Below are 23,475 nucleotides of genomic sequence, written 5' to 3' on the forward strand. Positions count from 1 at the left end.
ATCAGAAAGGGTGATTAGCACATAGAAAATATAATATATTATGTTACGAATTCAAAATTATTATAAATAATCATATTTAATTAATCGTAACAAATGCCATACTGCACACGTTTAAGTAACTGATAATAATAATAAGAATAATAAAAGCAACTGACAACTACCAAATTTTGTTGGGTCACAACCGGCAATTAGCCAATTACTCAAAAAAAGAGAGAGAGAGAGAGGGCAGAACAGCCGCTGGAAGCTACTATAAATCCTCAAATTCTCAAGTGCACATGAAAAAGCCAGCGTTGTATGCGGCAATAATGCTAACTATAACACTTTGCATTCTGGTTTAAACAAAGAAAAAAGCTAATCCTCCGATATGCACAGTGGCAATAGAGTTACATATCTGTTTTTCAAATGGCTTGCAATCTCAGAGATCATGATGAAGAAACATAAACTAATCTCACATGGTAGCTTCTACCTCAGAATCAGTTTCGACAGGCACAGCAGGTGAGTTATTGCCACCTCTCAAACGTGAGGATACATTGTCAATAGCAGAATTCAGTTGGCTTATTTTTGCATTCAAGGTCTCCCTAGTCTTCTGCTTTTGGGGAAAGTAAAGAATGTCAAATATTATATCAATGTCATAATAGCAAATTCCTAATAGCAAGCAAAGATGATCATATTACCTCAAAACCTTCATCATAGTATATTGGTCGCTTGGCCCTCCGAAACCCATACTCATCTTCATTTAGCAGGGATCTTCTAATCTGAAGCAACAGAAGACAAACAAAATGAAACCAGGACTGAACCATCAGCTATACAAGACGGTCAAACATTCCATAAGTAGGGAGAAACAAACAGCATCTTGATTGACTTCATACAATAACAATATAATGGACTACAAACAGGTCATTGGCTTTTTTATGCACAGAAGTTTCAGCAATGATAAGTATTAAAATGAGAACCATACTCATCTGATTATATTGCATTCTCTTATCATTTCCAATTGGACAATAAATTCATCCAATTAAGGAAATATTACAAATGGATCCATTTTTTTGTTACTTTTACTAGAGATTGAGAATCTATGGATTGTGTTCAATATTAAACTTGTGATTACTAGTGAAACAATGTTTGCCCAGTTGAGACCTAATTCGATCTTTATAAATTTCATTTCTTTTGAAGTTTTATAGATGAAAATACAGCTAAAAATGCAGAACTACATAGAAGAAGGCAAGGATGACCAACATATCAATGCATAGCAGAAAATTAAGCAATAAAACACCATCAATAGTTTTCAATTTTGTGAGCATAGCACATAGATTGACTAGCAGAGATGGAGGGCTTGTAGTAACTACATAGGCTCTACACCTATTATAAAAGAAGAAAGTTAAGCTATTCACCAATTCATGAACTGCTATGTATGATAGTTGCACAATGCAAATGTTTAAGTAGCATAGATGATAATTCATCTTCATGTTTCAGACATGTAAGACCAACATGATGTCATGAGCCAGAGAAAGTTGTTCTGCAATTGTGCAGCAACTAGTAGTTTTGTGTTTTCCCTTCTAAATAATGCATTTAAATTATAAAAAAAAAAATCTTTTTGTTAGCTGTTAAATCTTTTAAGACCCTCAGAAGGAAAATTTTAATGCCAAAAACAGCAGAGAACTAAAGAAAGACATAGAATCACCTGAGGAGCAAAAATATAAGCTAAAGTTCCAAATATGGCACCTCCTAAAAAGAAACCAGCAACAAAATCACTGCCGCCACCCCTACTACCATCACTGCACAAAATAAAGGACATCATAAGACAAATCTCAAAAAATAGCAAGGAAAAAGAACTCACAGAATCAATCAAGGGTGATTAACTGTTGTGAAAACAACATTTCAATCCACATAAATGATGACACACTAAATCGCGACAAGAAAAAAAAACTTAGAAATAATAGCAGCAATAAAAATGGCACCCATGCAATAAGAAACATCTCAAATCCCCATCAGCAACTGGCAAAACAACCTTCCCTCATAAATCATATTTTGGCAGGGATGACAGCTTCAAAGAGATGCCTGAAAATTAACTTAAAAAAGATGACCTATCTAATTTTCAGTTTCAATTGCACCATACTGCAAGATGTTAAAGAAGCAACCTTCCTATCAAATATTACCAGCATCCAGCAAGTAAACAACATTTGCAACTGCCTACTAATCTTCACTTTATATTCAAACCTAGATGCTTGCCAAGTCTCACAAACTTATGCCCTATCTCCATCCACAAGATCATGCAATAAAATTGCGCGCAGGCCAGGGCGGGGGAGGGGGTTGATATGGACTGTGAGCTACTAGTTTTTTTAACCTTTAGTTGTTTGTATTAATTTTAATTTAAAAGGAGAACACAATAAATGGATCAATTAACAATAAATATTAAAACACTCCAGCAAAAGGCAACGTGTCTTGTATCTAATTTTTTAAAATGTCGCCTATATAGAAATGAGACCAGAAACACATACTTGTATTCTGCACGAACAGCCAACTTGCGATTTCCCACCTGGTTTGACTTCCTTTGAACTATCAGTTTCGATGTTTTTGCTAATGAATTGGACCTTGAGGTCCAAAGTTCATGTGCCTTCAATTGAGAACCACCTAGAACCATAATAAAGTATGCTCATAAATAATGTAGAACTCTCAAGGGATAAAAGCCATCAAGGATTCTCAAACTCATTTAAAAAAATAAAGTAAAATAAGAAAAGCAAAAATACTTTTATTTGTTTCTGGTTCATTTATATCTGCTTACACACTAACACTATTTGCAGTTATGACAAACTTAATCAAGAAAATAAGAATGTGCCATCTGATATAAATAATAATCCTTTTAAAAACCTAGACAATTAACTAGTAACTGCGCTGTGCTCATCAAAGTTTAGGTTGCAACGTGCTGAATGAGAAATCCCATTTATTAAAAATCTTTGCTAATCTTGCTAATAAAAAAGTAGTAAATATTATGTAGATATGAAAAAAATTTTGCAATACAGGGTATAGCTTTTAATAAAATTATGGCCGTAAGTGGCATCCTCCATTCAAAACCATATAAACAGAATGTCCAGCCCTAGTTTCATTTTGAAAAATAACACTAGATCCATGTCCGAAAAATCACACTTATTAGAACAAAGCGCATAGCACCATAATAAGGTTATGCAATCACTTTGTTGTAGATCAAATAACAGAGTGTGTCAAAGATCGTATATAAATCCAGCCAGAAAGAAACGATCGTATATAGATCAAAGAACGAGACGAGCTAAACTGTTCGCGATCTACGGCTATCAAATTTAATCACAAGCTGAAATACCAGAGAACTAAATTGTAATTTTAAGAAATATTCATCCTAAAACCGCCACAATAAAAACAAAATCATGAATCTAAACTAATTAAATACTCTCAATAACAGTAAGTGAATTTCGTTTCACTTCCATTTATTTGCTAATCCGAATTTTCTCAGCAACCAAAGTGTATAAGGTAGGTATTTTTGTACCTGAGATTGAAACAGGAGCAAAACTAGTCGCCATGAACAGGAAAAAGATCTACACAGAGAAAGTAAAGAAGATATTTCGAGAGGATTGGGAGAGAGAATAGAGTAGAGAAAATGTATTTATATGCCAGAAGCGAGGAAGAAATGACGATGCGCGGATAGCTCTTTGTTTTCTGAGTTCTTTTAATTTCCAAATATACCCTCTCGTTTTAAGACGGGGAAATAAAAAATAAAATTTTAATATTCTTAGAATTATTTTTATTAATCACAATGGAAAAATTGTAGAGTTTGATTAAGAAAACATTTATAAATTTATTTATAAATACTTCATTAGTGATATTTATGTCGTGTTTATATGATAAATATTTTGAATTTAAATTTTAGTAAAAGGGTAAAAATTTTCAAGCAATATATAATTTCTAAAATTTATATGTAGAGGTAAATTTTGTTGGAAGCTAAAATTAAATGTAAGAATCGTATAAGAAAATAAGTGCATATTAATGTTAAAATAAATATTTATTCACACAATTGATTCTTTTTTCTTATTGAAGCTAGCATACTTTTAATTTTTGAAAAAAAAAAAAGAGAAAGGAAAAGCTTCCTTCAAGTGTGTATAAAATAAGTATTAATATAATAAAGTTGTCTTTCATTTTCTTAATATAATAAAAATTTCTATAAAATATTATTTTAGAAAAATTATTTTGACAAAATAATTGTAGAAATTAGCTTTCTTTCAAGTGGGATCGACGACTACGAGTACAAGGAGAGGGTACTATGGTAATAGAAGTAAAATTAGGAAAAACAAGGGGAAATGAGGCAAAAAGTTAAGGGGAAAGCAGACGCATAAGGAGTAACGACGGGCCCACCGTGGAGCCCAAGATGGTTGTTGTTGGGTTGGCGTTGGATGATCCGCCTTCGACCAACCTCCCCCGAGACCAATTAACGCCCACGATAAAACTATTTTGCTATCATCTCATCTAATTTGGGAGATGACGAATTTTGATCATCGATTCTTTTTTTTTTTTTTTCAAGAAGATAAAAACTTCATCGCTTGAAGATCCTTGAGAGGAGCGCCAGATCTACTCAACAAATGATAGATAGAGGTAGATTTATGGTGACTCCTTTAGTGTTTCACCATTAATTCCTACGAATTACCATCGACAAATCAATTTTAAACACATGAAGAACTAATATTTGCTTTCCTTAACGCCTATAGAGGCAAAAACAACAAAGAAGCACAGCACAATCGTAAAACGCAATCCACAAATACTTTCTTAAAGCTAAAATCGACTATGAAACCTACGTTAAAAGAAACCCATATTTAGATTTCAGATATCTTCATAATGAACTTTGTTCTAAAAAAAAAAATTCAAACGATGTGCTTATATATATACCCAAAAATGAAGGACCAAGAACTTCCAAGAAAAATGCCATTTGAGACATAATTTTCTGGGCACAATAAGCAATCCAAACAACCCTAACATAAAAGTGATTCTGGAGATATATACTCCACTGGTTCATTTCTTTTGCCGCAAGGTAGTGGATTACTTTTTTTTTTTTAATATACAAATAAGAAAAAGGAAAAAGGGCACATAAGTTGAGAGATAGCCATCCCGAAGAGAAAGATTAATTAATCTCCTCCTCAGAAAAATTAACTAATACATTGGACTGTAGCTATTAAACATAGGACTGGACAGGATACAGCCTCATCGTAAACTGATACATGGTGGGACAATGTGATGAACCAAACAAAGTCCGACCTTCAGCTCATCAGCTGCTATGTGATGACAAATGGAAGCACTTCGAATCTCGCTTTCAATAGCATAAACACTCGGGGGTTATTTCCCAGCATCAGGAACAGCAAGACAGTTCGAATTTCAGATCCTCACTAGACCACCAGCGAAAATCCAAATCTTCACAATAATCTTTTCATTATAACATCTGCCTTCTCAGAAAGCAACAACCTTCCAAAATCACAGCCATCATTAGTTAACAAAATTTCCTGCCAGTGAGCAGTTACCAAAAAGCTGATTGTACCAATGATAGTGAGAAAATCAGATAGCAAAGCTAATTTGGAAAACCGAAAAAACAAAAGAGAAGAGTAGAGGAGAGAGAGAGAGAATACTCGACATCATCAAGATATTGGTCTGCAAATATCTTACGGCATTTAGGCGGATTAAACTCTCTTTATATACAAACAGCCATGACTATGCACTCCCAAAACAGAAAAGCTAAGTTTAATAAAAAAAAAAAAAAAAAGGAAGAAAAACTATTAGTGTCCTGTGTGGGTTATGGACAGATGGAAATTGAGTTCCCCTATAAAGCCATGGAAGATAATAGTACATGAACAGGTACATTTACCACATCCATGTGGTGGATGACAATATACAAACAATGAGTCACCATTGGCCTATTTATCTGAGAGGCCCCCAAAAAGGAGCAGTGAGGTGTTCACATGGCGCCTTTTGTGCAGGAGCTGCTCTGTTTTTGAAACAGGTTTGACAGTTTGTTCCTTCTCTGGGAATGGGAATGAAAGAGAAAGAGAAAGGGATGCGGAGACACCATCCTCCTCTTCCTTATCTGTCACATTATCTGGAGTCTTGTTCTGGGTATTATTTTTCTCTAACATTCCAACAAAGAAAGGCAGGATACCTTTATTTGGCGGTTTTGACTCGGCCCCTAAAGCAAGCTCAAGATTTGGGACCCCATCATGTAATTGAATCTCATCATTTGATGAGCATTCTTTCCAGGGCATGGAGTTGGAGTTGCCTCCCAATCGGGAATCTTTTACACGCCGTGAATCCAAAGGAAAGAAATACCTTTCAGTAGTTCCCATGTCCTCCAGGATAACTTTTTCATCAACAGCTTGCTCACAGCATTTTTCCTCAATTGAGGATCTGGAACCCGAATCACATATCTGTGAAGCAAAACCAACACTCGATGAAATTCCCTCTCTCAAACTGCTACATCCATATCGTTCACAGAAACCAGGCTTCAGCTTCTTGCTAATATTATCTCGATCTACAGTATCTGATGGTAGTTTTTGACCTTCCCTATTAGAAATCTCGGGGACTGTCTCTGAAAGTTCCAAGTAAGCCCGTTTTCTGCTACTTGACTGCCAGCAGTCAAGGCCTTTGATATTTAAGTCTGTACCTGAGGAAGCTTCTGCATCCACCCTCATGGAATCTTCATTTAGGTTCCTCTCAAATTTAGCTTCATTTCTGCCAGTGTCCACTGAATCCACCATTATATCCACCATTTTCTCCTCAACACTCCCTCCAACATCTTCAGCTTGATCACCAACCTGGGAAACCTCGACTTCTCTAATACATGAAGCATCTACAGGGGTTTTTGTCTCCTCTCTGCTATTAGAATCAATGTTGGATCCAGTTGCCTCAGTAGACTGCTTACATTCTGTATCCAATCTACTCTTTGGAAGAGCTGCTACTTCCTGGTAAAAGAACGCAAGTATTGTAAAGGAAAGTGCCACTAAGTTTCAAATAACAAGGTCTGGCAAGTTAGTATACATCAGCAGATAGCTATACACAAATACAGATAAATAAGAGGGAAAAAAAATTTTAGGAACCATCAATAAAAGAGATCTTAATCTCAGTTTAACCTTTTCCCTATAGCCTTTTCAATCTATTAAGGCACCAGACATGCCATCACCATCATGTATATGTACATATTACTACATGCATTCAAGGGTTGAACAAATAGGAAAAAGAATGCTCATGGATTAAAGTCACAGTCGCATGTAACGATAATAGGCCCATAACAGTAACTACCTATTGCAACACAAGGTTTTTGAAAGAAAATTTTGCAAAATTCATGAAATGAATATATATATCTAATACAATTAAATTTAACATACACAACCAAACAACAAGCACAAACACATAAAAAAAAGTCATCAAATCCATATAACAACGATGGTACTAGGAGTAACTAAAAACGACATGCATCATGACGTTACCATAAATAATAAGAATGATCCTTCAATAAAAAGGAAGGATATATGCAAAGAACGACATCATGTACCAAGAGTAATCAAGATCAATCTAGCATCCACCTTCCAAAATTGACATGCATTGAATGGCAAGTTCACACTAAAAATTCAAAGGCAAATCATAATGACAGTAACCTTCTAATTATTTGACCAAAATATAAGAAAAAAAATTTTCATTGCAAGATTAGGTGAATTTTGTGTAGGACACTGATGAATTAGAAGAACCTATCTCTTTTTTATTTTTGGCATGCAATCCAAGCCAGTCGACCACATGGGCAGAAGAGCAAAGTATTAAGCAGTAAAGTTTGTTCTCCATTCAATGAAGAGGAGGGGGGGATTTTGAAAAAAAAACACCACCTTTGAAGGGCTAGTGCTTCTTGTTCCTGGGCAGAAAACTGCACTCTCCATTGTAGTCTTTGACAAGGCAGTGGAGTCGAGTCTACCATTCTGCTGCTCTGAGTTTGCTTGTAAACTAGATACTCCATTATCAATATCCCCATTTAATGAAGCATACGGATCTTCAGGAGAATTCATGTCCCAAGGCATCACATTAGAATTAGGAACAAACGACTTACTTAAAGAATCCGAACAATTAGATCTCCTTCCCCTGAACACGCCCCAAAGAAAAAACATCATGTTCCAACCTGCCACACAGAACGAAAAATTTTAGAATTCATAGTTTTGACCACATTACAACACTGATCATCATGTTCAGCATTCACCTCATCTAGAATGAGCTTCTAGGTGTCGAGTATGCAATCCTATCTATAACTAACCTTCAGCTGACAATCATGCCATGTCATTTCAACTTGTAGATAATAGAAAGATCCTGCCAACTCGAACATGACATTATTGTGTGTGTTTGTGTGTGCGTGCGCGCGCGCGCATGCAAAAAAGATCCTTAAATATTCATAGTAGTTAAACTAGAGTTTTATCCCTTTCTTTATTACTATGCTCATTATATAGCAAAATTTACCTGCAAATATATGTATAATATATGTTTATTATGCTATCATTAGTGCAGGAAATTCAAGTGAATTTCACATAAATTCACATGTGAAACAAACATATAATTGCATCCAATCCTCATTTGATAAATTTTTTAACACACAAGCAATCCACATTTCAAACAAGAAGAAGCTCCCATTTTAGTCCATACATAGAAATGCAGTCATAACTAACTCTTTAACTCTTTGCAACTCCTTAACATAGATAATGCTAATGCTTATTCAGATTCAATTTGACTCGAAAATTAACTTCCTAAAAAACTTCTGATAAAAAATTATTCACTTCGTCCCATAATTTTGTCCACTTTGTTTTTTCATGTATATTAAGAAATATAATTTTTTTATTAACTTCCAATTATACCCATCTTAAATACATTAAACTTTATTAAATACTAAGAGATATTTTGGAAGGTTTCTTGGAAATAAGTTAAAATTAAATAGGATTATAAAAGTGTATAATAATTTTAAAACAACCAAAAAAGGAAATATGAAAATAAAATTATGGGACGGAGGGAGTAATATTTTGACCAAACTCGCAAACTACAAATTGACCCGAAATCCTTTATGTATTGCAAGTTTGCAACCTGAAGCATCCTGCCCGAAAAATTGACTTAGACTGAACCCCCTCCACTGAAAAGAAAAAAAAAAGACCCATGCAGCCAGAATCCAAATTGCCTGACCCAACCCATTTTTCAACTCTACTCAAGCTCCATTTTTAAGCAACTACTATGAGGAAAGAAGTAAATAAGGATCTCAACATTAGGTTCATGCTTCAATCAGAGATTTTCAATCTAACAATACAAGAGAGGGGGAGAGCTCAAATATCCTTCTAATTGCTGCTTTCAAGCTAGAAACATGCCACCCATGTTAATGCAATTTAGACTAGTTTTGGCTAATTTACACCGACTTCCATCAATTGAAATCATGGAGTAACTAACATAAGAATGAATGGAAGATGAATTTCACAACAATATGCAAGAGGATCCATTTGCTCCAAACAATAAGGAAACCAACAGAAATAACAACTAAATCTTACATTGGGAGTTCTCTGGAAGTTGAGTGGAGGGGAAAATCAAGAATTCAACACCATCAAAATATCCTTTGAGTGCTAAATCTCTTTTAATCATGTTATCCAACAAATTCTTGTAGCTTTTTTCATAACTGTATCACAAGTAAGGAATAAGAAATAAGTACATTAAAATACACAACCTACATCAAAAACACACTTTAGAGTCTAGATAAGAATTGAGCAAAGAGTAAGCCTTCTTTACCTTTCGAGATCCCTAGCAAAGAAATACAGAGCAATATTATCCTCTTTGGCACCATTGCCATGAAACTGTCTTGGCCAAGTGCTAAGGCGAGGCAATTCATCCAGAGTTATTTTCTGGGGAAATAGGTTTACCACTTCAAGAACTTTAGGTGATGCACAAACTGATAAATGCGCTTGGATTCCACCATATAGGTATAGAGTTTTTCCACCTCTGCGCACTTCAAAGGATCCCCTGCAAACACATAACAAAAATTATCCACCTAGAACACATGAGGAAAAAACAATAAAACAACAATGTCTGGACATATACAAGGAAGAAATCTTACTGCCAGATATATTCATGCTCTGGGATGGTTAACATCTTCGAAAATATGGGCACTGCTGCCAAAGCGTGACTAGGTTTTCCAATTGAAGGGAAAGTAGGATCCAAGTCCCCAGCTTTGAAACGAAAAACAGCATCAGTGGAATGCACATTCAGCTGCTTCTCATTATTGTTATCTGTCAGTTTGCAATTCTCTGAGGAAGAAATACCAAAATTTGCTTGCCCTTCATCTGTTCCTTCATCAGAAATCACATTCCTCATCTTATTTGAAACTGAAAATTGATCATGAGAAGCTATCTCGGAAGCTATATCCACATTTGACGAGGACAGCCCATCAGATTGATCACTTTCTTTTTTCTTTCTGAATATACCAGGCTTCTTAAGCATAGCAGCCTCAAGTAAAGCTTTTAACTTACTACCTTTGCTCATGTCGTCCCAAACAGTTCTTGCACCAGTTGTATCAATACCAGAAGCTTGAGGACTATCAACTGTGCAAAATTCTGCAACATGCCCAATTTCCTTGCATTTTTTACAGGCGATATTTTTTTGTCCAGCAGTACTAGCAGGCTTCGAGCGAGAAACAGAAATTTCCCTAGCTTTCTCACTTTGATTTGATGATTCTCGTGACCGAGATAAACCATCCTGTACATTTTCCTCCACATTATTGTATGGTCGCTCTGCAGTCCAAGAAGAATTCAAAGAGGGTTCATCCTTTGCACTAACTTGGTTTAACTTTTGTTCAACAGAAGCACTGCACACTCCATTTGCAGGTAAAGGCCGAACTGCATAGGCAAACAAAAAGAAGTGCAATTAATTTCACCCAACCAAAAAAAGGAAATTTACAGTAAAAAATTATGTTTAAAAAATCTTAGATAACTATTAGATGATATAATGTTCTAGAGAAGACATGCCATCAAGAGGGTAGGAACATACCAGAAGTAACAGGAATTTCTGCACCTTTATGAGCTATACTGCTGATTGATCTTGATGAACTGCCCAATTTTCCATCAGACTGCGAAGTATTCGACTCTTTGTTATTGCTTGTGGATGATGACATGACACTATCACCATGAGGTGTGAGCTTTTGACCGACCTTGGACACACAGACATTAGAACTAGTTGTCAATGAACTGCCAATAGGGCGATCCAATTTAGATGAACTTTTACTTTCAAATGCATTTCGTTCTTTCGCTTGTTTTAATGCCTTTACATCCTGAGCTTGAGAATATTTTGAAGAAAGCATTTTAACTTTCGACTCAGTAGCATTGGAACGGCCTGAGTTCATCGACCTAAATGACATGGATTTGCTTATCATCCTGGCAGTCCCCACCTTCACATCAGGAGATCGACCTTCTCTACTGCACTTCTGATTTTGAGGAACCTCATCAACGAGTTTTACCTTTGGTTTGGAATTGAAAGTATTGAATGAATTTGACTTCAATAAAGTACCTGTCCGGAGAAAAGCAATGAATTGGTGCTTGCAATAATAAAGCCAATGTATAATGAACATCAGAATGAAAAAACCAAGACCTTCATGCAACCGATATACATCATGCTCAACTTTCGTTATGGGGATATAATCACAACAAACCCACTCGAACATATAATGCTCTTTCTATATAAAACCATACATGCCAACTAGATATAAATAGAGAATTACAGACAACATCCATGACATAACATTTTCATTCAATGAAACATTGCATTGGTGGAAAACATATAGCTAAATAATGGACCTGAAAACATTGATGTATTACCCAAATAGAAAAAGTATTAGATGCAATACCCAGTTTTGGGAAAAGTTGGAGTAGCTAGAAGTTTTCACTGGCATAAAATCTATAATCCATCTCCATAAAGATATTTGCCATACCTTTCGGTGCCTGAACTCGTGGACTATCAAAACTGGAGTGATTGACAAAAGATATTGGATGAGCTGGCTTTACTTTCCCTTTATCTAATCCCTTAACAGAACTATCCCGTGACAGTGCAGCTGTTCTACTGGGGCTGGATGACTTTGGTGATCCAAAACTTGCTTCAACAGCCTGCCTTTTTGAAGGTGAAGCCACCTCCATAGTTTCTAAATGTCTCTTGCCAGAGCTTGGGGCACTAGATTTGTTTGTTCTTTTAGCTTCAGCATCTGAACCTTCAAAACAATTTTACAGCATGTTAAAAAAGCAAATGCCAGTGTCCAGAATCCTACAATTCTTTAATGTGGCAGTTTCAGCTTATATTTTGGCTTACCTTGCCTCTGGTTTTCTGTTTCTTCAGCTAACTTACATTCTTCACACAACCAATCTCCTTCAGGGACTTTCTGCAGCATTTCTCGCATGCAATAGCTGATTAATAATAACAATCATGTTAAACTTGTATCAAGTAAAAGCTGACAACAGTACAAACCATAGATCAACGGGTATATGTACTTACGTGTGTTCTGCACCATCACTGCACTTACTACAAATAGCAAGTAAATCTTCCCGACCAGCATCCCCACAAATATCACATACCTTTACCTGTTCCAAGCAAATAAACAAGAGGAGGAAGTAGAAGTCCTCAACAAATCCAGAAAAAAAAAATCCTCATTCACAGGTACTGGAACATATAGAAATAATTAAAAGAAAGTACCCCTTTACTCAACATGTTAATTCCAAGAAATTCCATTTAGTTAAAGATATTTGATCCTTCCAAGAACTCTCATTTTCATTATCTACAAAACTTATCACATTAAATTTTCAACAGTTCACAATTAATTAGATAAAGCAAAATAATATACTGTCCCATGACCTCAAAAAAAATTGCTCATCAGAAAAAAGAAGGGCCTAAAAACCTTTCAATCTAAAGAACAAGTTTTTGAAATCAATCTCCTTTTGCCAATTACCATCGCCAAACAAAATATATGATACTGCCATATCCAAGTTATGTACATGTAAATATGCATATTTTCAATATGGATAAATAGCTTTATGAAACCAGAACGCAAAAAATGCAATTGAAACGAAAATGCTAATACCAAAAACAAAGGAAAGCACAGTTTGAGCTTCTAAAAGGGCAATGGCAGTGCAATTACTCACATCATGTTCCAGAATTTCTGACTCGTCACTCTCATCCCCAGATACAGTTTGCAAAGCAGGCTCCCGCATATCTGGTAATTCAACTGACCCATTCAACTTCTCATCTTGTCCAACCTGGTTCAAACATTTATTACCTTCATCCAATTGGTCTCCATTATCCTTTTTGGTCCCTTCTTCTACCTTCGGATAAAGTTTCCTCGAAAAGTTGGAAGTATCAAACTTCGTATCTTCCTCGGACTGTAGTCCATTTGTGGCAGACAGGCACCTACTCTGGACCTTTAGTGAGCTACTGCCAGCATCCACATCATTTAAAGGTGTCTCTGGTATCTCTGACTTGGGTAAAACTAGTGTCTTTCCAGATCCTTCCGAAAGTCTGCTTGAAAACTTAGAAGAATCAATCTTTGTATCTTCTTCCAGATGTACTCCATTTGAGGTGGAGGACTGGCCCTTCGGTGAACTACAGCCAGCATATGCATCATTTGAAGGTGTCTCTAACAACTTCTCTGGCAAAATTGGTGTTTTCCCAGTTCCTTCTGCAAGTTGACTTGAAACCCTAGAACTGTCTATCTTTCTATCTTTTTCTGCCAAATGTGTGTCACTTGTGGTTGAGGACAGGCACCTGCTCTGGACCTCCAGTGAGCTACTGCCAGCATATGCATCACCTGAAGGTGTTTCTAATAACTCTGACTTGGGTGAAATTGGTGCCTTTCCAGTTCCTCCTGATCCTAAACTACTAACTACAGCTGAACTACATGATAAATTCTTCCTGTCTACATTCTTGTTATGATGGCTTACTGCTATACTTGCATCATTAGATCTACTAACACATGATATATTATCATCATGTGCTTCTACAGTATTGGGATACTCATTATTATTTGATGAAGTTATTTGATCCAAAATGCTCTGTGGTTTTGGAAAAGGTTGATCCACTACAACAGTTCCACCTGAGGACAATTTCGCAAGCATCTCAGACTCAGCCGAAACATCAACTATGTCAGAACACCTTATGCTTGCTTTACTTTCCATATTTTCAGACAACGAATCATGACAAGAATTGACGCTGGGAAAGTTACTTGCTTCACTAGTGGCATGCTGTAAGCTGTCATATGCTCGATTTTTAAAAGGTGAAAGTTGATCCTCATTGATAGAACTCTGACTTGTTGCAGTTTCATGACAGGTTTCATCAGAAAATTCGTTACTCTTTGATCCCATACAGGCTAGCTTAAGATGCATACAAGATGAACAAGGAGCAGAACACACATTACAAGTCCCCGACTCTGCTCTTGTATGAACCTTCCGTCTCATGGAACGCTTGCCAAATGTTTTCTCAGGTTGCAATGGTAACTAGATAAAAATAAATAAACAAATAAATAAGCAAGAGATAATTCACAACAACTTCCAGATTCCCAAAGCCAAAATCTTGCCTACGTAATTTTCAACACATAGAATTGCTGATAAAGAAAGAAAAAAAGGAGGAGCAACACCAATAGAACTAGACACTTAAAAGAAGTCCTAACTAATAACATTGAACATCACTTAAAGAAAAGTCCTAACTAATAACAATAAACAATGAAACTATCAAGGATTATAGAAAGGAGTCATACACCAAGCAGCACTTCATAATATCATCCAATCCTATAGATTGGTAGTGAGTGTGAGCCATGCAAAATGGTCATGAATGCGAGTCATAATAGTTGTGGTAATCATGGTGACCGTAGTGAGTGTGACAGTGAGTACTTCCCATTAACTTAATAAAATAAGGAGCTACTTTACCTAACAAATTAAGGCACTACTTGAGAAGAAGAGCTTAAAACAAAAAAGCTATTAACTGCTGTAAAGAATTAAGAGCTCATATATGATCAAAGTTAAATAATGAAGTTCAGGATAGTTCATTTCAAGTTATTCAAACAACCCAAGTGAACAATAAGTGTTTTTAAGTGTAGAGAGTAGAGACCGATAATGAAAAGTTCCTCTTCTATCTTCTATGTGAATAGACTGAATGAGGACAAGTTTCTTAACTGTTAGTTAATCATTGGCAGTAGTAAAATGGAAGCTGATATAATAAAATTCAGTAAATAAAGCTTCTGTTAGAAGTAGTATATGCAGCTTCTAAATTTATAGTCGAACTTTATGCTTCCCAACGAGAAGTTTCATTATCTTATAAGGTAACACCACTAATTATGTTTTCTAACAACTTACAATTGTGGGGCAATACTATATACTTTCAATTCTTGAAACAATTAGATCACTTCTCATAGAAGATGATAGGATAAAAAAATGCTATAATTCTGATCATGATTTTTTAACAGCACTAATCTAGAACATCTAAGATAAACTTGTTTATAATTTGAACCATAAATTTGATAGTCATAAATAACGTATTTTCATAAGTTAATTTTATTTTTTTTGTTTGTTTGTTTGTTTTCTGAACTTTCAAGCCATTCTTCTAAATATTTATAAGCTAAGTTTTCTCCAGAAAGGAAAAAGGTTTCTCAATACAAAAGGACATGAATGCAACTACACATTCTTCATACCACATCTTCTTCGTATTAATTAAAATTAGACTGTTTGGCAAAAGCATCCTCTCTCCATCTTCAGCTTCTATATCTTCCACTTGCTCTTCAGTTCTATACAGACAACACCTTTCATGGTCAAACACAACCTTAGCTCTTTATATCATTTCCCCCATTATTAATCTGCGCCATCCGTAGCCAACTAACAGGCAAATATGAGAAGCACTCCAAAAAATTTTCCACTGATTGAAAAGTTTATCCTATTATTCTATATATTCCATATCCAAAACTGCAAAATAACACATATAATGCATGCTTTAAAAGCAATAGGTCTCCTCTAAATACTTACAGATTCTCACTCTATCTCAAAATCAATCAACCTTAGTCTACAGTTTTCTCAGTTAAAACGGGAAATTTTACTCCAAAAACGATCTTCGGTATATGCCCGCATATGCATGTGTCTCAAGCTAAATGTTGAATGGAACACACATTCACCTATGAATAAAAAGCTAAAAATATTCACACTATTTTTGCAGGCATTTTCTGGATAATGCTTACTCTTGAAAGCAGAAAAGGCCATGCAGTTATTGTTCAAAAATATCAATTTTGTAATTAATTTATTTATATCCTTACAAATAATCTCACACTTTGCCTTCCCATCTGACCCCAAGATCTTCTCAAACCCTGGTTTTGAGAGAGAGACAAACAAATTTCACTGGGTTCATTGAAGTTTACATGGCATACCATTATGGTAATTCCACAAGACTTTCAGATAAATATTGAAGTCCAAGCTCAACTTAGGATGAGCAGGCTCCCTAGAATTTGAGTAGTTTAAGTCTATATTTAAGATCATATAGAATATCTAGCAATGAAAATAGTTCACTGTGCTCACATCATAAATCCCTGATTTCACTAAACTAGTGTGCCTAAAGCTAAAATGTCATCCAAACATCATTTGAGAAACTTCAAAAGAGAATCACAAAGCATAAATTGTAAAAACTTCACAGTTCATTTGCATAATCTGTGAAATCCAGTAAGCAAGGAATTCAAAAATGATGAACCCGGTGCAATAAAAGCAGATCCACACACTCATATTAGGTATACAACATATAGCTGAAAGTATCCATTCCTTATCTCTGGACTATTTCTTTTTCTTTTTCCCCTAAATTTATTGTTTTTGGAGGGGAAGGTCAAGGGAAGCCAACTGAAGAATGAGAGACAGAAAGAAGATAATAAAAACAGCATGCAAATTACCCTTTTTCCTCACCATATTCTTCTCAATATCTTGTTCAGTTTCCTCTACTGGCCCTTGCATGCGATAACTCCCTCTCAAGACTGATGTGATCTAACAAGCACATCAAAGTACATCAATTGCTATTATATTACTGCTAAAAGAAAATGAATCAATCTGTAGTTAAATCATCAAGCTCTTAAAGAAAAATAAAATAAAAATAAAACAATCGGGCTAATTCTGCAATACCTAGATTGCAAAACTCAAATTCTCCACGATTCAAATCAATTGAACATGTAATCCGAATAAATAGAGTTTACAAAAATTATCCAAAAAAAAACGAAACCCTAATCACGTGCCTTTAGTTCTCTAATCACCTCCGACGAATTGTACAACTCCTCCACGCTCCGTTCCCTTCGCCCGGCTGCCATCCCCCCGCCACCGACACAATCCGCCGCAATACAACAACATCAAATCCAAAATGATTTCAATACCCACAAATCGCTCTAAACTTCTCCCTCCGCCTCCCAAAATGATACGAAACTAATCTCAATTTGAACACTAATTACATCCCTACAATCCTCTTCCTATCTAGCTTTCCCCTTTTATACTAATACACCAAAAAAAAAATTAAAAAACAAAAAAACGATTTCCCTTTCACTACGTCTTACAAGAGGATCTGATATACAAATACACATACAAACATAAACCCCAACCTATGTATATCTATAAAAACTCAAAATACTTATTATTGTTAATATTAATTATTACTACTACTATTATTATTATTTAATCTCTCCCGCACTTCCCCGCTCTCATGATCTAACGCGAAATCCTCTAATGCTCAGTTCAAGAGAATTCAAGACCATAATCATCTTCTTGCTTCCTCTGCTCAAATTGCCTGTATCTCCTCTGTCTCTATATATATATGTAAATTACTTTTTATTTAATCTCTAATATAATAAATTTGAGGGCAAATCTCTCCTTTCTTTCTCTCTCTAGAATTAGATGGGTTTCTTTATTTATTTTCTTTTCTCTCTCCACATTATTTTCCTGGAAAATAAGTAAATTCGTCTCCGTTTGGGTCAATTACTCCAATTTTGGACGATTTTCCTTTTTTTTTATTTTATGTTTTATTTCTTATTTATCTTTATTTAAATTTCAAAAACTGAGAAGGCTACAAGCCAATCACGAGACCGACTCTTCGCACGTGTGATACAGAAAGTGTTCATTGGCACGTGTGGTTCGAGATACATGCACGTGTATTGTCTCGGAGCGTGTGCGTAGTTAGCCCAAGGACCAAGCTCATAACACGTTACACATGGTCCCTATAGTTCTCTATCTTGCGCCTACAGCGTTCTGATTCTTTTATATCCTTAAAATAAATTAAAAAACACGTTGTTTAAAATTTAAAAATATATATATTATTAAATTTTTACTGGAAAATTTTATTTATTAATCTTCTAATTTAAAAAATTTCTTAAAATTAATCCATACCGTTAAATTTTTAAGTTAGTACTGTTATATTTAACAGTCACAAGATTGACACAAAAATTTCCCTTGAAAATTATCTTTTTTTTTCTTTAAGTGAATAATTAAAATAATTGAGATATTTAATTTTTTTCTTAATTTTTAACAGTTAAAATTAATAAACAAACTATCTAATATTTAATTTAAAATCTCATATATAATAAATTTTTAAATTTAATAAATTAATTAATAAATTTTCTCATACACTAAATAATAAATTTCTTCAACATTATGTGATACACTATTGTTATTTTATTTTTATATTTATTAAAAATATTTTAAAATTTTCCATCTGTGTTTCCAATCTCCTATTTAAAATCTTCTGAATTTTTTAATAACTTGCAAAATATTTCTATGATCAGTACTTTTGTTAATTATTTTAATTAGGATAATTTATAAGGATGTTTCTAAAATTTTACCAAACACACAAATTCACAACTTAATTTTTAACTTTCATTGCCGTCTAGTAAAAAAGAGGATATCTCATCGTGGATTGGCTATTGACCAACGAATATATAATTTTTATTGGCGAAAATACCCTCCAAAGACTTCTTTCTAATATCGTCTACACCGTTTGCTAAACCCTAATGTAAAGCCCTGCACTCGCTGAACTCAGTTGCAATATTCACACGCATATTAACTACCACCAACGACAGCCATGGCGCAGAAACGGTGTCTCTACACCCTAACCCCTTAAGTCATAGCTCTCCCCTCTTCAAACCCTACCATACTGCATCACCCTTTCATAGTTGTACCTCCTTTCACCAATCTTAATTTTGTCCAGATCCTCTCACATTATCACCAACGCTGACTCCACATGGTCTCATCACCGTCCTTGCTATTTATCGTCGGATTTTCGTGATACAAGCGAAAACGATGAGGAAGATGAAGAGACTGAGGGAGAGGAGAGCGTTAGATTTTACATTCTCCAAGAAATCTTCTAGAAGAAGATTGATCATTGCCAGGCGAACTGCTGAAAGAAGATGTAATTGGTGTATGTAGCTTTTTTTTGGTTTGGTTTCTACTACTTTCCTTTTTCCCTTTTTCTTCAATAACACGGAGTCATCAATTTGCTATTGAAAACTTGACCGCATATTACCATCTTCATCTCTTCTATCACTGTTAGTTGATTCCTCCTTTGCTTTTTGTTTCTTTGACATCGAGTTGAGCCTTTGAAATGAAGCATCAATAGACTGTTGGCTTGCATCTTGCTTTTCTACTTTGCTTTTGACGAATATTCATGAATGATATTTTTTTTAAATAAAAGGCAATTCAGTTATTGTATTGAATGTTAAACGGCAGTTTAATTAACTCCTAATTTAATCAAATAAATTAACTAATTATATTATTTTTTAATATTAAATTAAATTATTATACAAAATTTAGTGAAGCATTAATCTGTGGGTTTAATCAAATTACCTTTTTAATTATTATAACTAATATATTATATTCATATATTGTAAAGTCATGGGATTAAGTTGCCCATAATTAAAAGTTGAATGGATAATCATATGTATATGTTCTCAAGCTGTATGATTAAGTTATTTGCAAATTGAAAAGTTGAAGTAATAAAGAAAATGAAAATAAATTTGAGAAATAAATGACATTTTATGAAAATATGAGAAAGTAAATTATATTAAAAATTATTTTAGTCCATTAACTTTATAGTTAGATTATTTACTGTTTAAATTTACAAATTAAAAAATAACTTAATAATCGTTGAATATGTATTAAAGAAATTCATTTATACATACTATATGAATTAATTTACCAATTACTGAATGGATTGGAAAAATATATTAAGAAAATTGATGACAATTATCTTATTTTATTTATAGATAAAAAAAAATTATAAGTACGTAACTTTCTTAATTTCATCCTAAAATATTTATAATCTCTTATCTTTGTTGAAGTTTAATTCAATTTATTAAAAGGGATACTGATCTTATCACTAATACTCAAGATTTGGGCTAATCAAGAAGACGCAAATTAATTTATGATTTGTATAAACTAATAGTAATTAATAAAAGTTTATTCACACTGCTTTCTATCTAAAAACAGAAATATTTACTGTTAATAAATTTTAATTTTAAATTATTACTTTCATGTGATTTTAGAAAATAAGTAAATGAATATAAAGTTATTTCTCGGTCATTACCTACTTTAATTTTTCAAAAAGCCAAAAATAAAAAGAGAGGGATAATTATGATGAGGTTAAAAATTTAAGATTTACTTTATATTTGTATGTAGAAAATAATTTATATTTAAAAAATATTTTTTTAAAAAAATATTTTCCAATGGAATTACTTAAGATTTAATTATTAAAGAAATATATAATAATTAAAAATTGTAAATTTTTTTTTACATGTAGAATATTTTGCATTGTACTGTACCCGTTGGACTTTATACAGAAAGTATTCAAAAAATCCAACTAGAAGGAATCAAATTTAAAAAAAAAATTAAAAAAGAAAACAAAATCAAAGTAAAATTGAGCAACTCAAATCATATTAAAATCAAACCAAACAAAATAACCTAAAAATCAAAATGTCAAAAGACACCACCGAAGAGACTGACTATTTGGTTACAGCTCAACGGTTATCCCCTCCTTCACAAAACATAGAACAGCAACACGAACAACGGTGGAACGCATAGAGAAAATAATCAACAAAGAAGAAAGTAAATAAAAACTATATGTAAATACAATCAATCAGAAAAATAGCACCTCATTTCAATTCACATCAATGAAAAGATATGCAGTAGAATATAGATGTTGTCTAATGGTCGATGGAAGTAGAATCATTAAACATATCGATATAATCCCATGTTGTTGATATCAAATTTAATAAAAAAATTGATGGAATTTAATTAATTAAAAATTTTATTTTTATTTTTTTATTTTTTTTTAATTTTAAGTATTTTAATTTTAATTTAAAAAAATCGATAAAAATAAATTTAATTGAATAATAATAATAATATTTTTTATAATATAGAGATTCGTAATTAGTATTATACTTCGATTCAAATCGATTTCTATTTAAAATCGATTCAATTTAATTTTTATAAAATATTAAATTTTTATTTTTAATTTTTTATTCAATTTAATTTTAAACTAAACTAATCAAATATTCAACACTATTAAAAATGACATTGAATCCGATTATAAAAACTTTCTCTTCTATTTTTCAAGCATCTAATCATCCACCAATTCTCTTCTTACCGTTATGTATTGTGCTCTTCGAATTCACTCTGATCTTTTTGGTTTTTATAACTCTATTTGTTTTTAGCTCATATGATATTTTCTTTTATGTTTTTTTGATATGTTTTTTTTTCATATGTTTTTTCAATATATATTTTTTTTTACTCCTACAGAAAATTAGAGAAAGATGTAGCATGCATAAAATTAATGAGTCGAGTAAGGAAACGAATCAAATTTAATAATATCCGATCTTAAATATTTATGATGCATGAACTTCTCTTCGTTTTGAGCCTTAAATTTCTCTTAGATATTTATTGTAATTCTTTAACCTTTACCGCTATTATCAATGAATTATAATTTTTAGAGAAATATATATATATATAGTGGTGGAAATATATACTTTCTAGGAAATAATATATTAATCGTTTTTACATTAGAATATATAAACTTTGGGGTTATCTAATAAGGTTTATAAAGATAAAATCGAGTCAGAGAACATGTCGGGCGTATGTGATTCAACAGTCTTTTTCTTTAAAATGACATTTATAATTTAATTCTTGTTGGAATATTTATTTCAATATAAATAAAATAATATATATAATTATATAAAAAAATTATTTGAAAGAAAAAGGACAGTTTAAAAAAAAAACAAAAAGATTTATGCTGTTGGAATTTGAGGATAATATGAAACAAAAGAAAATGGAATAGGACAAATTTACATTATTGGCTTAATGGTTTCTTAGCTACGTGTATAAATTCTTCACACGTGACTTGCATCAAAATTCTAAAACTAACAGGTGCAATTTCTATAATTTTATAATACTATTTTTTTCCTTTAAAAAAAAGGATCCATTCGGTATTTCAAACTTATCTCAAAATTTATGAATTACCCGAAATGGAAAATAATAAAACATTTTAATTTTAATTTAAAAAATATAATAAATATGTCATTACTTGATTGGATATAAATTATTATATACATATTTAATATAATTAATATTTACTATATTTATTTGCACAACTCGATACAGCGAAATGATTTTGCTTTTAAACATTATCTTTTTTTCTTTTACGTTCAATTAATGTGTTATAATTGTGTTTTTATCAATTAAAATTAATTATTTTTAATTTTATCACATTTAAAAAATTTAAATTAATTGTAATATATGTCAAAATTTAGTGTGATTGCTACCGTCACGTAAAGTATAACAATAAAAATATAAACCTTTTGGACTTTTATTGATTATGACTAAATATTTTTTTAAAAAAAGAATTATATGTAACTTGTTTGTGAAAAATATGCAATCTTTTATTTTTAAAAATTTAAAAATTTATATAAAAATATCAATAATAATTATTATTATTTATCATCATTTTAACGTGCAGTTCGAATAATTTATTTTTTTATTAATTAAATATTTCAAATATCAAAAAATATAAAAAATATTAAAAAATATATCTTGTAAAACAATAAAAGCTTTATTCTTATATATGATAATGATGGCGAGATCTCTTATATGTGGTGATGAGGCCGGGTCTTAAATAAAAATACAATCGTAAAGATCATCAAGTTATTCTCAAATAAACCGATTCAATATCATAAGCTCCAATCTAGCGATTTGGAGGCCGAATTAAATATGAGCGCAGATCTATTAAAAAATAGTCTAACCCTGTGATATGATATGAAATAGAATAGCCAATCCATTCGCTTCACACCTCTATCAGTATATATATTGAAAAAAATTAAATAGCTGTTTGACGTAGAGAAATACTATGACACATCCATATTTATGGCCTAAGTGACAAAAACAG

At 32.8% G+C, this 23,475-nt stretch overlaps 2 protein-coding genes across 7 annotated transcripts; both read right to left on the bottom strand.

The window, feature by feature from the left end:
• Positions 1-223: 223 nt before the first annotated feature.
• Positions 224-3,672, bottom strand: LOC110622637. 2 transcript variants are annotated; one of them, XM_021767226.2, is made up of 6 exons: positions 3,518-3,672; positions 2,499-2,631; positions 1,682-1,775; positions 675-755; positions 422-586; positions 224-383 (listed from the first exon to the last, which is right to left on the bottom strand). In XM_021767226.2, exons 1-5 carry the CDS (start codon positions 3,549-3,551, stop codon positions 449-451), a joined length of 480 nt encoding a protein of 159 aa, XP_021622918.1. In that variant the 5' UTR covers positions 3,552-3,672; the 3' UTR covers positions 224-383; positions 422-448. The 2 variants fall into 2 exon arrangements, with proteins under 2 accessions (XP_021622918.1, XP_021622917.1); XM_021767225.2 differs by having other exon boundaries at positions 224-586.
• Positions 3,673-5,656: 1,984 nt separating this feature from the next.
• On the bottom strand, positions 5,657-17,997 carry LOC110622611. Of its 5 annotated transcripts, none has more exons than XM_021767177.2 (12): positions 17,297-17,997; positions 16,974-17,051; positions 13,191-14,537; positions 12,547-12,632; positions 12,364-12,458; positions 11,993-12,259; positions 11,056-11,571; positions 10,127-10,904; positions 9,802-10,032; positions 9,567-9,691; positions 7,881-8,167; positions 5,657-6,965 (listed from the first exon to the last, which is right to left on the bottom strand). In XM_021767177.2, exons 1-12 carry the CDS (start codon positions 17,366-17,368, stop codon positions 5,925-5,927), a joined length of 4,923 nt encoding a protein of 1,640 aa, XP_021622869.1. In that variant the 5' UTR covers positions 17,369-17,997; the 3' UTR covers positions 5,657-5,924. The 5 variants fall into 5 exon arrangements, with proteins under 5 accessions (XP_021622869.1, XP_021622868.1, XP_021622871.1 ...); XM_021767176.2 differs by having other exon boundaries at positions 11,993-12,265; XM_021767179.2 differs by having other exon boundaries at positions 11,993-12,265; positions 16,974-17,041; positions 17,297-17,995.
• Positions 17,998-23,475: the final 5,478 nt, after the last annotated feature.

This window comes from Manihot esculenta, chromosome 9 (genome assembly GCF_001659605.2).
Source record: "Manihot esculenta cultivar AM560-2 chromosome 9, M.esculenta_v8, whole genome shotgun sequence".
Lineage (NCBI taxonomy): Eukaryota > Viridiplantae > Streptophyta > Magnoliopsida > Malpighiales > Euphorbiaceae > Manihot > Manihot esculenta.